Source organism: Rhinolophus hipposideros (genome assembly GCF_964194185.1).
Source record: "Rhinolophus hipposideros genome assembly, chromosome: 10".
NCBI lineage: Eukaryota > Metazoa > Chordata > Mammalia > Chiroptera > Rhinolophidae > Rhinolophus > Rhinolophus hipposideros.
This window is the reverse complement of record NC_138056.1, coordinates 71,105,436-71,125,916: the sequence shown is the minus strand read 5'-3', so window position 1 is coordinate 71,125,916 and position 20,481 is coordinate 71,105,436. Positions and strand designations below refer to the sequence as shown.

At 38.3% G+C, this 20,481-nt stretch overlaps 1 protein-coding gene across 1 annotated transcript in view; it reads left to right on the top strand.

Annotated features, from left to right (window-relative positions):
- Positions 1 to 13,792: 13,792 nt before the first annotated feature.
- LOC308503456 (uncharacterized protein) overlaps positions 13,793 to 20,481 on the top strand; it is a gene marked incomplete at both ends in the record, with an annotated part of 63,975 nt that continues 57,286 nt past the window's right edge. Inside the window, 7 exons of the mRNA XM_081062736.1 lie at positions 13,793 to 13,897; positions 14,672 to 14,916; positions 15,015 to 15,163; positions 15,366 to 15,491; positions 17,059 to 17,223; positions 17,397 to 17,535; positions 18,438 to 18,571. Of these exons, the coding sequence (XP_080918862.1) occupies positions 13,793 to 13,897; positions 14,672 to 14,916; positions 15,015 to 15,163; positions 15,366 to 15,491; positions 17,059 to 17,223; positions 17,397 to 17,535; positions 18,438 to 18,571 (1,063 nt within the window). The remainder of the gene's footprint in view (positions 13,898 to 14,671; positions 14,917 to 15,014; positions 15,164 to 15,365; positions 15,492 to 17,058; positions 17,224 to 17,396; positions 17,536 to 18,437; positions 18,572 to 20,481) is intronic.

The window sequence follows — 20,481 nt, the reverse complement described above, 5'->3', positions numbered from 1 at the left end:
TCTCCTCTTTACCAACCCAGAATATCATTTCCTAGAGATTAATCATTCTTTTATCATTAAGGTTAGAAGGTTGGAGGAAATTGCTGATGTAGTCTATATCATTTTTACATTGAATTTTTGTGAGCATTCCTGATGTCATTCAGATTAAGAAAACACATGCATGAGTCATGCTGTTCACCGATAAACATTGTCACCCTATAAAAGGGCAGCCATTAGAGAGTAGACACAAAAACCAATAGGTAAAGAAGCTGTTTTCCTGAAGTAAAAACCATGAGAATGCAGCATCTTACCATCCTTGTGCTGTTATATCTGCCAGTCTACTCGACTTATCCCCTGAAGGGAGCAGCGAAGAAGAGGAAGGACTCAAACAGGGATCTTGTCCAGGTACGTGATTAATGATGTCAGCCACTGTAGTCACTGGCCAGCTCAAGTGGGGAAACAAATGTGCCTTCGAAGTTTTATGACACAAACAGAATGATTTGATTGGAGGTTACTGTGTTGCCATAATTCAACATCAGATAATAGTCAAGTGCTGGAGGTGGAAAGTCCCTTCATTGTCACAGAGAAGGAAAGAAAGGCACAGGAAGGGGATAGAATTACTCAAGGTCGTACAATAAAATAGTAGCAGCAATTTGGGGGCTAAATGTAAAGGACAAATGTAAAATGCATGAAAATTACCTTGCTTTAGAATTTCTTTAGTTAAAAGAATCAGGGAAGAAGAACCTGCTCATTTTGATCTTCAAATAACATCATGTTATAATGACCATACGTTACTTGTCATGTTTAAAAAAAAAACATTTATTCCACTTTAGTACTAAACCCTGGTCTATATTAACAAAGTGGAAAAAGGAATACATATTCACCCAAAGTCTCCACACAAGAATGTCAAGGAGGGTTTCTTTTTCTTTAAGAAGGCTGGGCCTGAATTTTTAACTTCAAATCCTTTACTTGGCTAACAAACTAAATTGAAATGAATTTAGCATTTAATATGAAGATAAAATCATTAAATGTGAGTCTTAAAAAATGAGTCTTTAAAAAATCAGATTAAATGTGATAACTATTCTTGTTTCAACAAATTGGGTAGAAAATAAAATAAACTGGGAGATTTGGGTAATGGATGAAAATAATAAAAATGACCTTAAAACTGTATTTATTATCCCATTAGAAATATCTAGAAAACTACTACAAGCTCTCAAAAGATGTGAAACTCTTTGCTACAACACAGGACAGTAGTCCTGTTGTCAAAAAATCCAAGAAATGCAGAAGTTCCTGGGGTTGAAGATCACTGGGAAGCTGAACTCCGACACTCTGGAGATGATGAGCAAGCCCAGGTGTGGAGTTCCTGATGTTGGTCACTTCAGTACCTTTCCTGGCACACCAAGGTGGAGGAAAACTCACCTTACCTACAGGTAATGGGTCCCAAGAGGTTTTCACAGAACACTGAGATTTTGTACATTACTATCTCAGAAGAAAATCTCATCTTCCTCAAATGTTCTCTCTCATACAGGATTGTGGATTATACACTGGATTTGCCAAGAGATGCTGTTGATTCTGTCATTGAGAAAGCTGTGAAAGTCTGGGAGAAGGTGACTCCACTTACATTCTTCAAGATTTATGAAGGAGAGGCTGACATAATGATCACTTTTGTACTTAGAAATAAAAAGAAACAAACAAACAAACAAGACACATGAAATGCATCCATTTGGCTGGTGGTATTTTATTGGAAAGGATTCCAAAGAGATTCTAATTATTTTTCCAATTAAAAACAAACAAGCAAACAAAAAACAACAAACAACAAAAAAACACATTTTCTCTCTTCAATCACAGAGACTTTTTCCCTTTTCCCTTTTGATCTAGAAAGGTTTCGGCTCATGCCTATCCACCCGGGCCGAGGTTTATGGAGATGCTCACTTTGATGATGATGAACAATGGACAAAGGATACATCAGGTTAGTTATACATTTCTTTAATAACTAAGAATATTGAAGAAACAGCTTGTTTAGGATTTCCCGATGGGTCACGGACCTGTAGATTGTAAGTATTTTTGTCTTAATTATTATTGAAAAACGTTTTCAGATGTCTAAAAAGTTTATTTTCTGTCTTGGTGAGCACAACATAGGAAGCATCATTAAGTATTTCTTTGATGACTGGGATTTCTGTGTAATCCTAGAACCATCATTAAGAACAACTTCTCATTTTGTATCAAATGAAGATGTCCAAAAGATAGTATGTTGTATTGAATTTACACTAACATTTGTCCTGGATATTGCTGATATCTAATTGGGGAAATTTTCCCTGAATACTTCTCTACTATTCAAAACAGAAATGAAAATTAAATTCTAGAAACTGAGATTCCAGCTTAGGTTTATAAACAGATGGGTGTTACAAACAGATAAAATGCAGGGATTGGAGTTAATTTGTAGACATTGCAAACTCTTTTTTCTGTTTGGTTTAGTTTTCATGGTACAACACTTGCCTCATTTCAGCTACTCACTGTATATGTGAACTTGAACAAATGTTTTAACTTTTCCGAGCTCCTATTTTCAATCTGTGAAGTGAGGATACTGATCTTTACCTTATAATGTAGGCGTAAAGTTAGAAATAATATATGTAACATGTTTGGCACATACTAGGTGCTCAATATATAGTGTTTTTCTCCTTTCTTAAAGGATAATTCTGAATATATATCTGTTTGATCACATTACACACTCTGAGAAGACATCGAGATATTAATGCCTAAAATTATATAAAATAATGAAAGTTCATAAGGAAAGTTTGGAACCCTGATTCCATTCTCCTCATAGTATAGTTTTAATGGAAAATAGGCTGGCAACAAACACCAGCTCTGTGCATTTGTGTGGATTTGTGTGAGTTAGCTCTGCCTTGATATACATCCACCCTAATTTTAGCTATGAATACAACACAAAATTTCATTCTTTCATTCTTACATAATGTGACCCATCCAAATGATATACCAACATTAACAAATCATGATTCAAAAGAAGATGAAGTGTCAGAGTTGTGGCAAAGCAGTGCCTAAGGCCATTACCACAGGTTTGTCAGGGTAATGAGCATTCCTAGTTACAGATATTTGATCTAACCCCACAGTAAAACATTTATGAATTCTGGAGTTTAAGCAAAATTGTGTGGATAGCAAAAGAAGATGTCATTCAGCTAAAGGTAAGTACCCCAAATTTTGATCTATTATAGAGGTGCATAAACCACAGAATAGAGATAACTTTTCTAGCGAGACACTGTTGTGGAAAACGGCGGAGACCGAAAAACTCGAGCAGCACACAGAGATCAGGTAGAACACAGCTTTATTACACCAGCGGGCTCAGCGGGATTGTTCCCAAAGGCTGAGCACTTACTGGGGTCGGGCCCTTTGTTCTATAGAGTTAGGCCTCCGGGTTTGGGGGGACGATTTGCGCCATTGCTATTGCGGTGCTAAGGATTGGTTAAGTGTGGCCAGGGGGCCAGGGAGGTCCCTAACAGCTGTGATCGCTGGACACTGTTTTGATGGGAAAGTCTCTAACTGCTGTGCTCACAGGAAAACTGCTCCGATAAGATATCAGAGGAGGGAGGAGGACGGAAAGCTCCCAAGGCTGTGCTCGCAGGAAAAAACCATCCCAACAATACTGATTATACAAATGAACAGTGGCCAGACTACATATAAAATAGAATTTTGACCCCCCAACCTGCAGTGACTTGCTCAGGAAACCAATCCCCTTATCTACAATGAACAACCCAGGAAGCTAGACTGTTATAAGTCAGACTTGCAAGAAGCCACATTGCTATCACTAGTGACAATCCAGGAAGCTAAATAATAACTCCTGTGACAATCAGTCCAAAGTGTCCAAGACTTAATTAATAGCTAAGAGCTTCTCTGATTTGTGTCCCTGTTTCCAATGGAGGACCAATAAAAGAGTCAAATATGCACACCTAATCAATAGCATAGACTGCCCCACTTCCATTTACCCCACCTTCAGTTTCCCCATGCTGACAGCATCCAATCAGGAAATACAATTAAGGTATGACATTTAAGTTCACAAACTCATCCTAAAAAGTGCTACATACCTCATTGCTGAATATCACTACGGTCACCTTCGAAGTACTAACCTTGGGAAACTATGTACCAATGCCAGCACCTAGTCCACCCTTCACAGCAATTTTGGAACTCATTCTCAGGAATGGCCATCAGAGCTGTCATCGTATTACACTTGATGTCCTGAATGTCATCAAAATGTCTTCCTTTATCTTCAGATAAAGAAAGAAGTTACTGGAGGCCAGATCAGCTGAGTAGGGAGGGTGTTCCAATACAGTGATTTGTTTACTGCCTTAAAATTCCCTCACTGTCAGTACAGTGTGAACTGGTGCCTTGTTGTGACACAAGAGCTCCTTCAGGACTGTGGCCACACAGCAGCTTAACCGCGTTTGTCTCCTGGTACTTGCCCCCAAAGAAAGGAGAGTCTATGAGATGGATGCTTTTCAGGGACTTTACTTAACCTTTTCGTTTGCAACTTATGTCTCCCAGTTTGGCCCCCAAAAGATGGCTGGTCAGTCAATGACGAGTAAGATTCCCCATGTGGGGGACAACTCAAGCCAGGTGCAGTCAAGAGGGGACTAACAGGAGAAGCCATGGGGTTCATAAGGTGGGCACAGCCCTCCACCTTCCCCAGGCTAAGAAAAGCCTCTGCCTCTGTGGCTGCATTCCTTCCCACAATCTGCAAGGGAAGTGATTTAATGATGTGCTCTCCATCTATTCATATGCATATAGGTTTTGTCCCTTGGGGAAGTTGAGACTTATGGTGCAGCTGCCTATAGGCAAGGGTGATTGGCTTGAATCAGTTTCCTATTATGGTGTATAGAATTCACAGATCTTGAGATTAACAAGCTTTATCTCCTTTGCTTCCCCCCTAACTATTAAAAGCTAATACATTGGCCCGATTAGGCACCACAGCCCACTCTTTGAGGCTGCCGGTCCCTTGGCCTCCGCACTTTAACTCTATTCATGGGTACAGTCTTTTCTTAACCCTGAGCCACGCTCCTCACTCCCCACAACCCTCCTCATGATGGACACGACAGGGACCATTGTTGCACAAACCTTTCTCATGCCAAGATTTTCAGTTAAGATTTTCCTAACTGTTTCTCTATTGATGTTTACTTGATCTGCTATGCTTCTCACAGTGAGCCGACGATTTTGACCCCCAATTCGATGAATTTTTGCAATGTTTTTTCAGTTCTGCTCATTACTGGCTGTCCTCATGTCTCTTCAGCGGTGATGTATTTTCTCCCCTCAGAAAAATGTTTAATCCATTATACACTCCTGTTTTCTTCAAGGCATTATCCCCATTATCTTGGACTAACATCTACTGATTTCACTTCCACTCTTGTCAAGTATAACAAGAAATTTAATGTTTGTTCATTGCTCTAATTCAAGCTCAGACATTCTTGCGACAGCACACAAAAACATGCAGCAACAATAATGAATGCCACTCACCTAGACACCACCTGAAGTCAACACAAACACAGCTATGAGACACTGATACACCAAGGTTATGACTTACTCTTTGTATAGTGTTGCCAATTTAAGCACATGGTGGCAAGTTCGCAAATGTAATTGTCAGACCTTGTACATGAAGTCTTCCCTTTTTTCCACTACAAAGTTTCCCACTTCTCTGCTTGCTGTTGAGTCTGAAAAACACAGTGATGGTGACTGACTCTCTTGCAATAGCAAGCTCTGAATAAATTACTGTTGCTTGTTCCCATTTGGTTGGTCTTTGTTCCATACAAGGCAAAGATCTGCCAAGTCACCATGAAAGGAATACAACTTTAACTGCAGAGTACCTAGTTTCAGTTCTCCAATTTACAAGATTCAATGCCATGCCATGAGTTTTTCATCCTCCCTGTTTTTTTTATTCTTTTTTTTCTGTCTGTATCATCTCCTTTCTTTCTCAATTTGTTCTATTTATATTCGCAGTCTTTCAGGTTCCTCTTACAGCTCACTTGGATGATTATAATAGCCCCTAAACCAATCAACTTCACTCTCTTCACATTCTAATCTGCCTCAATCACTGACACCAGATAAATCTCATAGAAGCATAGTTGTGATGTTACACTCATCTGACCAAAAACATTCAATGGCAATATTTTCAGTATAAAGAGACAACTGACCTCCATCAAAACCCCAATAAGTTATTTTGTGGATGTTAACAAGCTGATTCTGAAGTTTATATGGAAAGGCAAAAGATCTAGAATAGTCAAAACAATATTGAAGGAGAAGAACAAAGTTGGAAGATTGATGCTATCCAACTATGGAACTTACTATAAAGCTACTGTGATCAAGTCAGTGTGGTATTGGGAAAAGAATAGACAAATAGATCAGTGGAACAGAACAGAGAGCCCAGAAGTAGACCCACATAAAGAGCCAACTGGTCTTTGACAAGGGTGAAAACAGCACAATGAAGCAAAGATAGTATTCTCAACAAATGGTGCTGGAATAATTTGATATCCACATGTAAACAAAAAGAAATGAAAAAAAAACCCAAAAACTGAATTGATATATGTGGAATCTAAAAAACAAAATAAATGAACAGACAAAACAGAAACAGACTCACAGATACAGAGAACAAACTGATGGCTGTCAGATGGGAAAGGGTTTGGGGGGCTGAGTGAAAAAGGTGAAGGGATGAAGAAGTACAAATTGGCAGTTACAAATAATCACGGGATGTAAAGGACAGTGTGGAGAATATAGTAAATAATAAATAATAAATAGTAAATAATATTATAATAACTACAATGGTGCTAGGTGAGTACAACACTTATCGGGGGATCACTCTGTAAGTCATATAAATGTCTAACCACTATGCTGTACACCTGATGCTAAGACAATATTGAATGTCAACTGTAATTGAAAAATAAAAAAAATAACTTAAAAAATGAATTGAGACACAGATCTTTCACGCTTCACCAAAAATTAACTTAAAATGGATCACAGACTTAAACTTAAAACACAAAACTATATACATAATAGGAACATGTATGAAAATGAACACACACACACACACTGACGGGACAAAAAAAGTATACCCATTTTAAGAGATGGTCAACATTGTTCAATCAGCAGTTTGCCATAATCAAAAGTGTTTGGACGTTGATGGTAACCACACTGAGCACCTTTTATAATTGCAAATCAGTACATTTCTCCTGAAACACCTTGGAAAAAATTACATGAAGACGTACAGTTGCCAACTGACTCAAAATGAATATTTGCAGAATGCGGAGGTCAGGCTATACAAAGATGAACAGAGCTGCCTTTCCTCAGTTTGTTTGACAAAGTCAGTTTTCTAACTGAACGATAGCTTGTCAGGTGGGTTTGCCAGTCTGAGGTTATGCTGGGTCCATGCTGTTTCTTGCACCTTCAGCTTCCACTCTAATCCTCATATAAGAAAAAGTGTTTCTCAAGCAAAACTTTTTGCCGTACAATCAAATGGAATATACTGCCACTTGAAGTACCACTAACAGTTTTAACTATTGTTATTCTGTTTGCACAATTGGAATACTTATGCCAAGAATGTTATAAAGTGCTTTCCTTTCTTCCATAAAATCAGAGTTGCCTAGAGCCACATAAAGGCTATAGCTATTGCCAAGAAATGGGAACGACAGATTTCAACGTTTTTACCACTCACGTTGAGTGATGTGAGTCATTGAACTTTTATAAATAAAGAAAGACTGAGCCATCCACGTGCAAATACTATCTGTTCCTAATTCCCTTCTCTATTCCAGTTCACCTCCCAAGTAAAATGCCATGTTTCCCCGAAAATAAGACCTAGCTGGACAATCAGCTCTAATGCGTCTTTTGGAACAAAAATTAATATAAGACCCATCTTATTTTCTATAAGACCGGGTTTTTTATATAATATAATATAATGTAATGTAATATAATATAATACTGGATCATATATTTATTTTGCTTCAAAATATGCATTAGAGCTGATTGTCTGGCTAGGTCTTATTTTCGGGGAAGCACATTGTTTGAAAGTTTCTGGGGCAAACAGGCATTAAATTAGCATGTATGGTCTAATTTAGAACCGTGAGATTCTGAATAATGGAAAAATATAGATACAATTTTATAAATTTCCCATGATCATCACGATGTAAAAAAGATTATACAGGTATTTAAAAATTAGAAGAAAGTACAATGTAGTGTTAATAATGTTTTTCTTCTTATGGCATGACTATAAATGATTATTTTCTTATTTCTACCTTTTTTTATTTTCCACATTTTCTATAATAAAAATGGAATACTTTATTGAAACATAAAAAAAATACTTTAATTAAATGGTTTGTAGAAACATGGCTTTTCATCACCAACAGAATAAACTAAACAACTTAGCTGCAGACTGTTAACCAGAAAATAAAAAGCCAAAGTGAGAGGCAACAGGCATTTATTTGGGGTCAAAAAGAATTGCAACTTGGGGACATAGATTCTGGCAGAAACCCAAATTATGCCTCAATTATGAGTTAAAGGAAAAGGAGTTGGATGAGAAAATGAAATCATTAGATGAATAGAAGAAAAGAATTTCTATTGGTACTAACAAGCTAGGTTACTCTTTAACTATACAAGGCTGGTTAGTGAGTCTAAAAAGTGCCCATAATCATCAGTCCTGCTGGTAGGGATGTCTGCTTTCCTGTTAGCTTCACAGAGTTGTTTGTAAGACAATGTTGGTTTGGCCGAGTTCAAAGGTTATTTTGCCCAGTTCAAATATTTCAAAGCTTCAAGGAATAAGATGTGCAAGGCTCTTCCTCTGGAAATGCTGCTCTAGCTCTATTTTAAAATGGCTCCACTTATGTCAACTTTTCACAAGACCGACAGCCTTCCACAAATGGGCCGCAACCTATCTACTCACGACATTATTTTTCATTTTTCATTCCTAGCTTTCACACAATTTTTACTTCAATTAAAAAAATTAACTCTGCCATTTTCCATGTAGACTCTAATCTATTCATGACTGCACAGTTGTTTATTCTGTTCCTGGAGTTTCCTCCTTGTCCAAATCATTTCACATTCCACTCTTTGTGAATTTTTCTATGGGCTTTTTCTAAGGTAAACATTTTTTTTCTGCATAATGACTCTACAACTTCTTTATTCCTTATAGAATTAAGGGGTCATCTCCTCTATCAAATTATATCCTTCATTCATTTCCTTATTTCTTCCTTCTTTTCTACTTTTAAATAACTAATTGGTCATTATTTCTAAATTTCTCTTTTAAATAGTATCTCCAAATTTACTCTCGTAGTTCGGGCATTCTGAAGAATTTGACCCAGACACGTGATAAATGAATGTTCAATTGAAAGAATGATTATATCAGTTGGAGATAACAAGGATCATGTATTATCTTGTCTGATTAGTCATGGAGAAGCATGACACATAGGGAGACAAATGTAAAGTTATCAGACAGATTGTTACTTAGACTTACTGTCAGCTTTTGTATCCAAGTTTGGATTACATTGAATTTAAGTTTACTTCCAAGTCTCTGATTCCTGGAAGTCAGATTTATAAAGCTGGTCTTTATCTGACCCTTCTATGTATTTAGCCATATAACAAATGACTGTTATGTGTGTGTGTGTGGGGGGGGAATTTATTTTTTCTGATGTTCACAGCTCCTCTCTCCATTTAGTGCATTTACTCTGTCTCTTCCTTCTTTCTTCCTTTTTTTTCCTTTCCCTCCCTCACCCCCCTTTCCTTTTAATCCTTCCTTCCCCTCCTTTTCCCTCCTTCTTTCACTCAGTTGCTCTTTAATTTACCTATTCCTTCTCATTAATGCATTGGCCTTTAAAATGTAATCTGCAAAATAAAACTGGACTATTGCATGCGTTGTCAGAAAACTCCCTGATTCTAGAATCTTAGTTTGGCTATTCCACAGACATAGGATGAGGATTTTGAATATGTAAGTCTTTGATTTACTCTCTTATTAGAAAGACTTAAGATGACAGCTTTAATCTTTTTCTGAGAAAATGAAACTTCTTTAAAATTCAGTTATTAGGAGAATTGGTCAATATCACATGTAAGATCTGGGAATTTAGAAACATATGCATGATTTGTGAACTTTTTGACTTTTCATTTTGACTTTTGCTGTGAGCCTTTCATTCATAATTAACGTATTAATAAATTATCTAAGCAGTTTTGGGGTATCTTTTATATGGACGGCATTGTGTTAAGTATTAGGAATACAGAAATAAATGAGAAGCAGTTCCTATCCTCAAGAACTTACGGTAACATGGGGAGGGGTATAAGTACACCAATCCACTACAGTTCAGTCAGAATCATCAGCAAACAGAGGCAGGAGGTACAAGATACAATTAGGAAGTAAGTAATGAACTATTCCTGGGATTTGAGGAAGAACTCTCAAAGAAGTCTCTGAAGCTGCTTTAAAAGATGACAAAGTTGTGCCTTTGGCAGACTTTCGTATTTATTTCAGGGACAATGTGGCGCATTTTGCCAATTACATTTGAACAGTTGGGCAAATAAACATAATACTTGCAAGGCTTCCCTCTAAACTTTAAATATGTTTTATAAATTATGATACTGGAGAAATATTACAAAACCTAATGGTAGAGGAAATTGACTATTGTGGCTGCCACAGCTCTCCTACTTTTAATCTCTCACTTCCTTTTCTGTCTGACTCCATCATTTTTTCCTGGAATGCATTTCTACTACAGGGCAAGGCCCTCAGCTATCCTGACATCAGTGTGAACAAATATTTCCCCTTTATTTCCATCAAGACAAGACACAGACTTCCCCCCACCCACCAAGGAATGTACAACACGAGTTTTGATATGTTTTTAGACAGAATCTAATCTCAAAACGAATGTTTAAATTTGATGTATAGCCCCTTCCAAGTGGTCCTCAGGCATCTGGACATCTGTTACATGGGTCCTATGACTGAGAAATCCTATTCCAGTTTTTATACATATTGGATGAAATGTCTCCTGTGTTTATTAAGAAACATGCAAAAATAAAGCAAAAAAAAAGGAAGAGAAGAAAATGCAAAAATGATGCAAGTGGAAGGAAGCAAAACCTACACTCATTAAATGTTCATTAAGCGCACAATTATTGTTCTGCCTTCGCCCCACCACCCTCCACTCCAGTTTAAGCCATTGTTTCTCAGTCTAGTTGTGTAGGACACAGCTCCCTGGTCCATGCTGGTATTATGAGCCTTGGGTCCCTCCCCCCCCTCCGCGGCAGTCGGGGGCCCTTGGCGGCTCAGAGCAGGTAGCAGCTCAGGTCAGCTCTCACTGCATGCTGGCCACTCTGGCTGGCCTCAGGCCATTCATGGCAGTACATGGTAGCCTACAGCAGCACACAGCAGCTCACACTGGCTGCTGGCCACTCACACTGGTCACCGACCTCTCATGATGACACAGAGTAGCCCACAGCAGCCAGCAGCAGCCCACAGCAGCCCATGGCAGCTCATGCCAACCTCTGGCTGCTCAGGGCAGCCCAGCTTCAGGGAGAGCTGTTGTTCACAATCTTAGCTGTAGAGGGCGCAGCTCACTGTGCCATGTGGGAATCCAACTGGTGGTGTTAGGAGCACGGTGCTCCAACCACCTGAGCCACTGGGCCAGCCAAAGTGCACATTTTTATTTATGATTTTACTTAACACTCATTCCCAGGATGTTCTGCTTTTTAGTAAACAAATAAGCAAGTATACAAACAAAGAAAAAAAAGGGTGGTAATGAACAAAACTGTTGCGCATTTACTGAACATTTAATAAGTATAAGCTTTACTCCCTCTGATTTGCATTCCTTTTACATTTGCTTTTTTTGTTTGTTTTATTTTTTTGTAAGGGTTAGGATTAGTGGGAGAGATGGATGGATGTCAGATGGAAAGAAGACAGTAAAAAGTTTAACAAAGATTCTTCTTTTGAGAATATTTAGTGCTTCCTACAAGCATTTATTTTACACAGTTGTTACTATAAGACCCGGTCTTATTTTTGGGAAACACGGTATGAGCAGTACTCTACTGACAAAGAAAAAGAAAGAAAAAGAAGGAAGGGAAGGAACATAAAGGGGAAAAAAGGAACAAGGAGAGGACAGGAATAGAGAGAAAAAATGAAAAGCAGCATGGGGAGAGAATTTAGGATGGCTTTTTATTTTTTAACTTCAAAGTATCTACTAATTTGAATTTAGGGAGAAGGAAAAGAAATTGAAAGAGAATTTTTTTAAAGTGCAGAATATAAAGACAGAGGAGAAGTTTAGTCCACTGAGCAACGTAATTCCTTTCAATTGTACTATATTTATGGAACAGCTATTACAGGTCTGTTGCTAATTAATAAACTGGGTATAGAATTAAGACCAACCAAAAGAGAATGGATACACTTCTGTTTTCTTCACAATCTTTGTTCTCTCCTGCCTCTGAGTTTTTCTGTAGTCACACAATAGCCTAGCCATTTGTCCTCCTGCACCTTTCCTTAAGGAAAGAAGAGTCTGTAGGACTGTGCTTCTCTGGGACTGCGTTTGTTACATCCTGTGTCTCTCTGTTTGGTCTCCAAAAGGAGAGTTTGTAGCCAATGACGAGTAAGATTCCCCAGGGGTGGGGGAACAACTCAAGCCAGGCAGAACCCCACAGAGACGCCCATGAGCTGCCCTAGAAGATCTGCGAGGGGGCCTTGCCTCCCCTTCCCCCATGCTTGAGAAAAAGCTGCTGACTCTGGCTGCTTCCTCTCACCTAACTGTAGGAGAGAGGTCTTTAGAGCGATAAGATCAAGCTCTTTCTGCTCAGCTCATGGAATTGTTTCACCAGGAGAGATTTTGCCCCCAGGGAGGTGCATACCGCACCTTAGTAATTATGGGACTCTATGGTTCAACTGTTTCGGGACAAATAATTTCGGTTTGAGGTAATTTTCTGACCTAGTGGATGACTTTCACAGACCTTGTCTAAAACAATGCCACTTCCTTGTATGTGATCAATAAAAGCCATCAGTCCGTCCAATTCGGGGCTCCAGTCTTTCGAGGCTGCAAGACCCTTGGCCCTCTGAGATTTAACGGCATTGAGTCTCTGTTTCTCTCTTTCTTAAAAAACTTAACCCAAAGCCGCCTCTTCTCGCCTCCCCACAGCCTGTGTTGCGCTGGATGTGACACTTTTCCTCAAGGATTAACAAAATCTAGCCAGAAAGCAATAATAGGTATTTCAAATCAAATACACACACACACACAAATGAACTCTCCCTTCCAATTTTATTGCTTCCATTTTTACAGAATCTAATAGTCTAACAGTATAGACTATAGCTATGTATGTACAGCTTTTCATTTACTTACGTCTTATAACATTTGATTTTAAATATGTTCTTCTTAAAACTGCATTTAAAAGTTCTGCACAATTCTGGCTTTTTATCAAGCCAGCCTACTTCTCTCAAATATACAAACATAAGTTGTCTAGTAAATTCCAGTTACTTTTTCCCAGAGTAAAAAAAAAAAAAAAAACAAAATGCCCCATTTTTCTCTACCAAGACAGGAAGCATATCCTGGAGAGATTAATCATTATTTTGACTCGCGAAATTAGAAAGGTTGAGAGAAATTAGTAAAGTAGCTTGTATCATCCTATTTTGGATTTGAAATTTTTGGAAGTGGTCCAGCTGCTATGCAGATGACAGCAATCATGAGTCAAGCTGTGCATGATCTAAAGGAACGTTGCCACCCTATAAAAGTTGGGCTCTAGACAGTGGACCTAGGAGAAGACAGGCAAAAAGCAAGGCACTAAGACCACACAGAGCTGAGTAAAGCGAGTGGAAATGAAGACTCTTCCAATGCTGCTGTTGCTGTGTGTGGCAGTTTGCTCAGCCTATCCACTGAACAGAGCTGCAAGGGACGAGGGTGACAGCATGGACCTTGTTCAGGTAATTAAGGGTGATACGTTCCACACTCACTCACAGGGCCAAGTGGGAAAGCCCTCTGTTTTCCATTCATAAACCTCATTCAGAGTGGTTTGAATTACTGCGCAGGAGTAGTTCAAGGACAGAGAGTTATGAAGTGTTTGATGGGAAAAGGGTCTTGGTATCACACTATTCCGGCTTCTCCTTTCAGGGATGAAGAAACAAAGGTGAGATGGATTAGGTATTTCCCTAAGATCACAGACAACATAGTAGCAGCACCACTGGGCTTGAGACACATGAACAAGGGGAGAGTGTACAAAATGTGTCTTGCTTTGGAACTTTTTTAGATATTTTCATGTGAAATTAGCTAGATTTTTACATTGCTAGTGTCATGTTTAGACACAGGGATTTGCCCACTATTTTTTCCTAAGCTGAGTTTTTATGAGACAAACGCAGTGGAAAATTGAGGAAACTAAATAAATGTACCTGAAATATACAATTAATCCCAAAGAAGTCTTTCGTGTTTCTCCTTTCAGTGCACTAAATATTTATCTAAATTTTCCATTTCATTTCCATTGCTTTGGTAGTAAACTAAACTGTAGAGAGTATTTAGTTACAAAGATAAAGCAAAGGTAAAGAAGGGTATAATTGAAGAATTAAAAATAAGACGACACTTATTTTGATTTCAGCAAACTGGAGGAATATTTGAAAAAGATTAAGTGAGTAATTGCACAACTGTACTACAAAAGGTTAAAAATCATAAGAATGACCTAAAATCTATACTTATTATCCCATTAGCACTACCTAGAAAACTACTACAAGCTCTCAAAAGAAGTGAAATTCGTTGCTACAACACAGGACAGTAGTTCTGTTGTCAAAAAAATCCAAGAAATGCAGAAGTTCCTGGGGTTGAAGGTCACTGGGAAGCTGAACTCCGACACTCTGGAGATGATGCGCAAGCCCAGGTGTGGAGTTCCTGATGTTGGTCACTTCAGTACCTTTCCTGGCACACCAAGGTGGAGGAAAACTCACCTTACCTACAGGTAATGAGTCCCAAGAGGTTTTCTCAGAACACTGAGATTTCATAAATTACTATCTCAGAAGAAAATCTCATCTTCCTCAAATGTTCTCTCTCATACAGGATTGTGGATTATACACTGGATTTGCCAAGAGATGCTGTTGATTCTGCCATTGAGAAAGCTGTGAAAGTCTGGGAGAAGGTGACTCCACTTACATTCTGCAGGACTTATGAAGGAGAGGCTGACATAGTGATGACTTTTGCAGTTAAAGGTAAAAAGAAACAACAAACAAACAAACAAACAAACAAGGAACATGAAATGCATCCGTTTAGATGTATTTGTATATCCTTCTATTGGAAAGGATTCCAAAGAGATTCCTCATCATTAAGAACTATTATCTTTCCAATTAAAAAAAAAAAAACAATTGAAAAACAAAACACCAAAAACAAAACAAAACACATTTTCTCTCTTAGATCACGGAGACTTTTTCCCTTTTGATGGACCTGGAATGGTTTTGGCTCATGCCTACCCACCCGGGCCAGGGATTTATGGAGATGCTCACTTTGATGATGATGAACAATGGACAAAGGATACATCAGGTTAGTTATACATTTCTCAGAACGATTCTGATGCTTTTAATATGTGGAGAAGTCTTAATAACTAAGAATATTGAAGAAATAGGCTGTTTGGTATTGCCCAATGGGTCACAGATCAGCAGAATGTAAGTATTTTTGTCTTAATTATTATTGAAAAATGTCTAAAAAGTTTATTCTCTGTCTTGGTGAGCACAACATAGGAAGCATCATTAAGTATTTCTTTGATGACTGTGGATCTTTTGTGTTCTTAGAATCATCATTAAAAACTATTTCTCATATCAAATTGTAGCTATCCAAGGGTTAAATTTACACTAACATGTGCCCTGGATACTGCTTCTATCCAACTGGGGAAATTTCTCCTAATGACTTCTTTACTCTTCAAAACAGAAATGAGAATCAAATTCCAGAAACTGAGGTTCCAGTTTAGGTTTATCTGGTTAAATTAACAATTTACTCTCTCTAGGTTAAAAAATTTTTTATGGACTTGTTTTGAAGGGAAGGGCTAACCCCAAAATAAAATGTCCAAACCTTTCAGGTAGAAGAATGTTTCTCATTTCATAAGTGTATAGTTTGAGAATGGCTTCCAAAGTTTTCAAACAATTGGCTAAAACAAATACTTCTACTTCTGAAATTTAATTAGGATTTATAATCAAAATGCAAACAGAATCTCTGTAGAGAGAACAAATGTGACGTTAGTGCTGGATGAAATTATTTGTTGTGATTGAATTAACAACTTCTTCCTCCAAAGGGACAGTCCCACAAAGTCTCAAATAACAACTTTAAAAGTAAAGTCAACTTACTTTAATCATATCAAAGCATGTCAATCATAATTACCCAATGCCTACCAATTTCAGTATTCTGTGGTTTTTTTGGTTTGTTTTTATAAAAAAAATGTAATATGAAAGAAAAAATCTGAGTAGAGCTAGTGTTTGTGTGGCCAAAATCTCTTTTGTGATCAATGCTAGACATGATTGGGCATATTATGTTTTAAACCAATCTTATAGATCCGATGACATCTATCATTCTTAATATTTTTGAACCCCATATGTGCTGAATAATCATCATGAGGCTGAAAAATTGTGCAGGCAATATTCCCATGGCAAATAACATTAGTGAGATTGTTTAAGGATTCCAGAATTGAGATGAAGAAACTGTGATTCATTTAATTTAGATTGTAACCGGCAAATGTCAGTACATTGAAACAATGTTTATCTTTTCATTGACAAATGAAGAGAAATATTTATTGATGTGCTAAACCAGTAGGTTCATCCCATTCCAGAATACTGCAAGAAAAGGGACTTGGTTATAAAATTAATGGGCTTCTGCTGTGGAAGAGAGTAGTTGGATATGGCCGCACACTTTGTCTCAAGATTGATGTCAATAATGAGCCTTGAAATACACTCGGTTTTCCATTAAATATGTAATTAGTCAATTGACCAATTAACAACAAAAAAACAAAGAAAAAAAATGCCTGCTCTTCCAAGAAGTAAATAAATATAATGCACATCTGACAATTGTAATGCACATATATTTAAGGAATAAAGACTCTTATTTCTGATTTCTTAAATAGGGATCAATTTATTCCTCGTTGCTGCCCATGAACTTGGCCATTCCCTGGGTCTCCAGCACTCAGCCAATGCTGAAGCATTGATGTACCCAATCTACAACGAACTCACAGACCTGGCCCGGTTCCGCCTTTCTCAAGACGATGTGAATGGCATTCAGTTCCTGTATGGTGAGTGGTCCTGGAAAAATTGGGCATTGGAGCTTTGCAGGACAGCTTTAAAATGCTGCAGAAAGCATTTGCAGGTCCACTTAAAGCACTTTGAGAATGTTTGGAACGCATATAAATTGACAGAAGCCTCATGTTTCTCCTAATGTTTGCATCCTCACATCTGTTCTCTTTAGGTCCTCCCCCTACTTCCCTTGCTGACCCTGTGGTGCCCACGGAATCTGTTCCTCCTGAGACACCAGACATGTGTGATCCTACTTTGTCCTTCGATGCAGTCAGCACTCTGAGGGGAGAAATCCTGTTCTTTAAAGACAGGTCAGAGCGGAAAATTATATTTCCCTATCCACTTTTTTTGATGTATAATGCTTAGAAAGGAAAACTTGACAGAGATTTTTAAATAAAAGATTTCCAATATGCTTTAAAATCACTGAGATCTGGATTTTTTATTTTTTTATTTTTTTGCATTTTATCATTTTCTTAAAATTATCCAGACCATTTTTACAGACTTACAAAGATGATTTTTGGTTACTATAATGAAAGATTAATGAAGGCAGTGTGTTTTATCTACTTTTTCATTTTTTTCTTTTTTATATCCCCTGAGCCTAGAATAGGCCCGGCACATGCAATGAATGTGTTGAATAAATGCATTAGTAATTGTTGCATTTACATATCACAAATCATGCAACTTCTTCAAAAAGTACAGATATATCTTTAGAAGCAGAACTGGATCTTTACATTTGTTAACAAATGCTGATATTTAAATTAATTAATTTTAGGTAAAGTGGTATATGGCTTTGGCATAATGTTAAAACATTACCGAAAGACAAAGAATTAAAAGAAAAATCTCTCCCCCATCTTGACTTACAGAATCCCCAGTTCTCTCCACATGTGCAACCATTGCTACCAATTTCCTTCATTTTTTTACAAAGATGTTCTATTCACATACATGCATGAATAGGTATATATTTTTCCTGCTACTTTTTTCAAAATGGTACATAATATACACACAGTTTTACAAAATGTTAGACTAGACACTATGCTAAGTAATTAGGACATTGTTAACACATTTCCTGCCATAGAGTTTATAACCCTGGATCGTAGGAGAAGGTCAGTCTTGTACTAACTTCTAAATTAGCATTGATCAAAAGAAACAGAATATATTCCTTTAAAAAATAGATATGTATATGACAATTCTAATTAATTTTTATGTATTACAGATATTTTTGGCGCAGATCCCGCTGGAATCCCAAAATTGAATTAGAATTGATTTCTACATTTTGGCCCTTTCTTCCATCAAACTTGGATGCTGCATATGAAGTTCATAGCAAGGATATCGTTTTTATTTTTAAAGGTAAGTCCTATGTAAATTTTTTTAGCTTGTTGAAATAAATTCTATTGCAATAATGTCATCAAGAAATGAATTTTCTCCATTATATTACATTTTGAATGGCGTATTACTGCAAGACTAGTGCTAATGCTTAAACAAGGTATGTACAAAAAACATTACAAGCTTTATTTAATATATTCAATGGATGACTGATTAAAATGGTGGAGTAGGTAAATGCTGTGCTTGCCTCCTGACATGACCACATCAAAATTATGACTAAACTACAGAACAACCATTACAGAATTGCATGAAGCCTACCTGAACCAAAGCCCTACAACTAAGGACATACAGAAGAAGCCACATTGAGACTTGTAGGAGCAGAGACTTTGAACAGGCTGGTCCCATACCTGTGTGTGACCTTTAAAAACAGCAAGGGATATCTCAGCTGCAGAGGTACCCCCCCCCGGGGGGATCAAGGGGCCACAACCACAAACCAGGCTCCCCAGTCCAGGGTTTCAGTGCTGCAAAGAGAAGTACCCATAACTTCTGGCTGTGAAAACCAGAGATTGTGACTGAGTGAGATGGAGTCCCAGAGGTTCCTTTTAAAGGGCCCATGCATGGACTTACTTATTGACAGACTCACTCACTCTGATCTCTGGTACTGGGCCAGCAGCTTGAAGGGTGCCAGGGATATATGGGGAGGAGCTGCATTGTCTGGCTTCAGGGTGAGGATGGGAGGGACAACTTTCTCCCAGACAGAGGAGTTGACAGAAGCCATTATTTTTTGTTGAGCGCTCCCACTCTCAGCATGAAGACACAGGTGGCCACCATATCTGAGTCTCCATCGACATGGCTAGCACTGTTCATCCTCCCTGCCCTGGTAATTCCCTGAGACCCCACGCTACCCAAATTTCAGGCACACCCAAGCCTGTTCCAGTGGCATTTTCATACAAACTGCCTGTCTTGTCTCATGCTGCATATTTTCCTAAAATCTTTCAAAGGTTCACGAAATCCAAACAAGCAGCGTCTGTCTTTGGTATGTCCTATACCTCTGACTGAGCAGCCTTCAGGCTGGCACTGGTGACTACCAACCTCAGTTTGTGGTGTGGCTCTTGAGGCACCTCCAAGACAAGTGCAGGCAGTGACCATCTGCAGATTGCTTTGTGGTTTATGCCAGGCAACCCTAAGCAGGGCACAGCATGCAACATAACTTGGCCTGCAGTGGGTCCCCTGTCAGGAGGCCCCAGGGCTGGAACACCCAGTGGCCAGCTTGAACCAAGTCGGAGCGTCACCTGGCTGCCTCCAAGGGTGATATACCCCAAAAGCAGAATGAGGAGGCATCACAGCCCTGATGAAGCAAATCCTGCTCCATAGGGTCAGCTCCTGCACCACAGCTCCTGCATTGTAGTCATGGCCAGTCCATAAAACTAATCAGCCTGAAGATCAATCCCTTTCACTGATGTGCAAACTCCAACCAAGGCTCAACTACAATAGAGGGGCACACACAACCCATACAAGGGACACACCCGGAGCACCTGACTCTGGTGACCAGGGAGACAACACCACTGGTTCCCACAGGACACCTACTATATAAAACAACTCTACTAAGACTGGGAGACATAGCAGCTTTACCTAATACATGGAAACAAGGATAAAGAGGCAGCCAAAATGGGATACAAAGAAACATGTCCCAAATAAAAGAACAGAACAAATCTCAAGAAAAAGAACTAAACAAAATGGAGACAAGCAATCTATCAAATTCAGAGTTCAAATCACTGGTTATAAAAAGGCTCAATCATTTCAGGGAGAATGTCAACAAAGAGATAGAAAACATAAAAATGGAGATAGAAAACAAAAAAGAACCAGAACAAAAAAGTCAGAAGTGAAGAATGGTAACTGAAATGAAGAATATGTTAGGGGAATCAACAGTATAT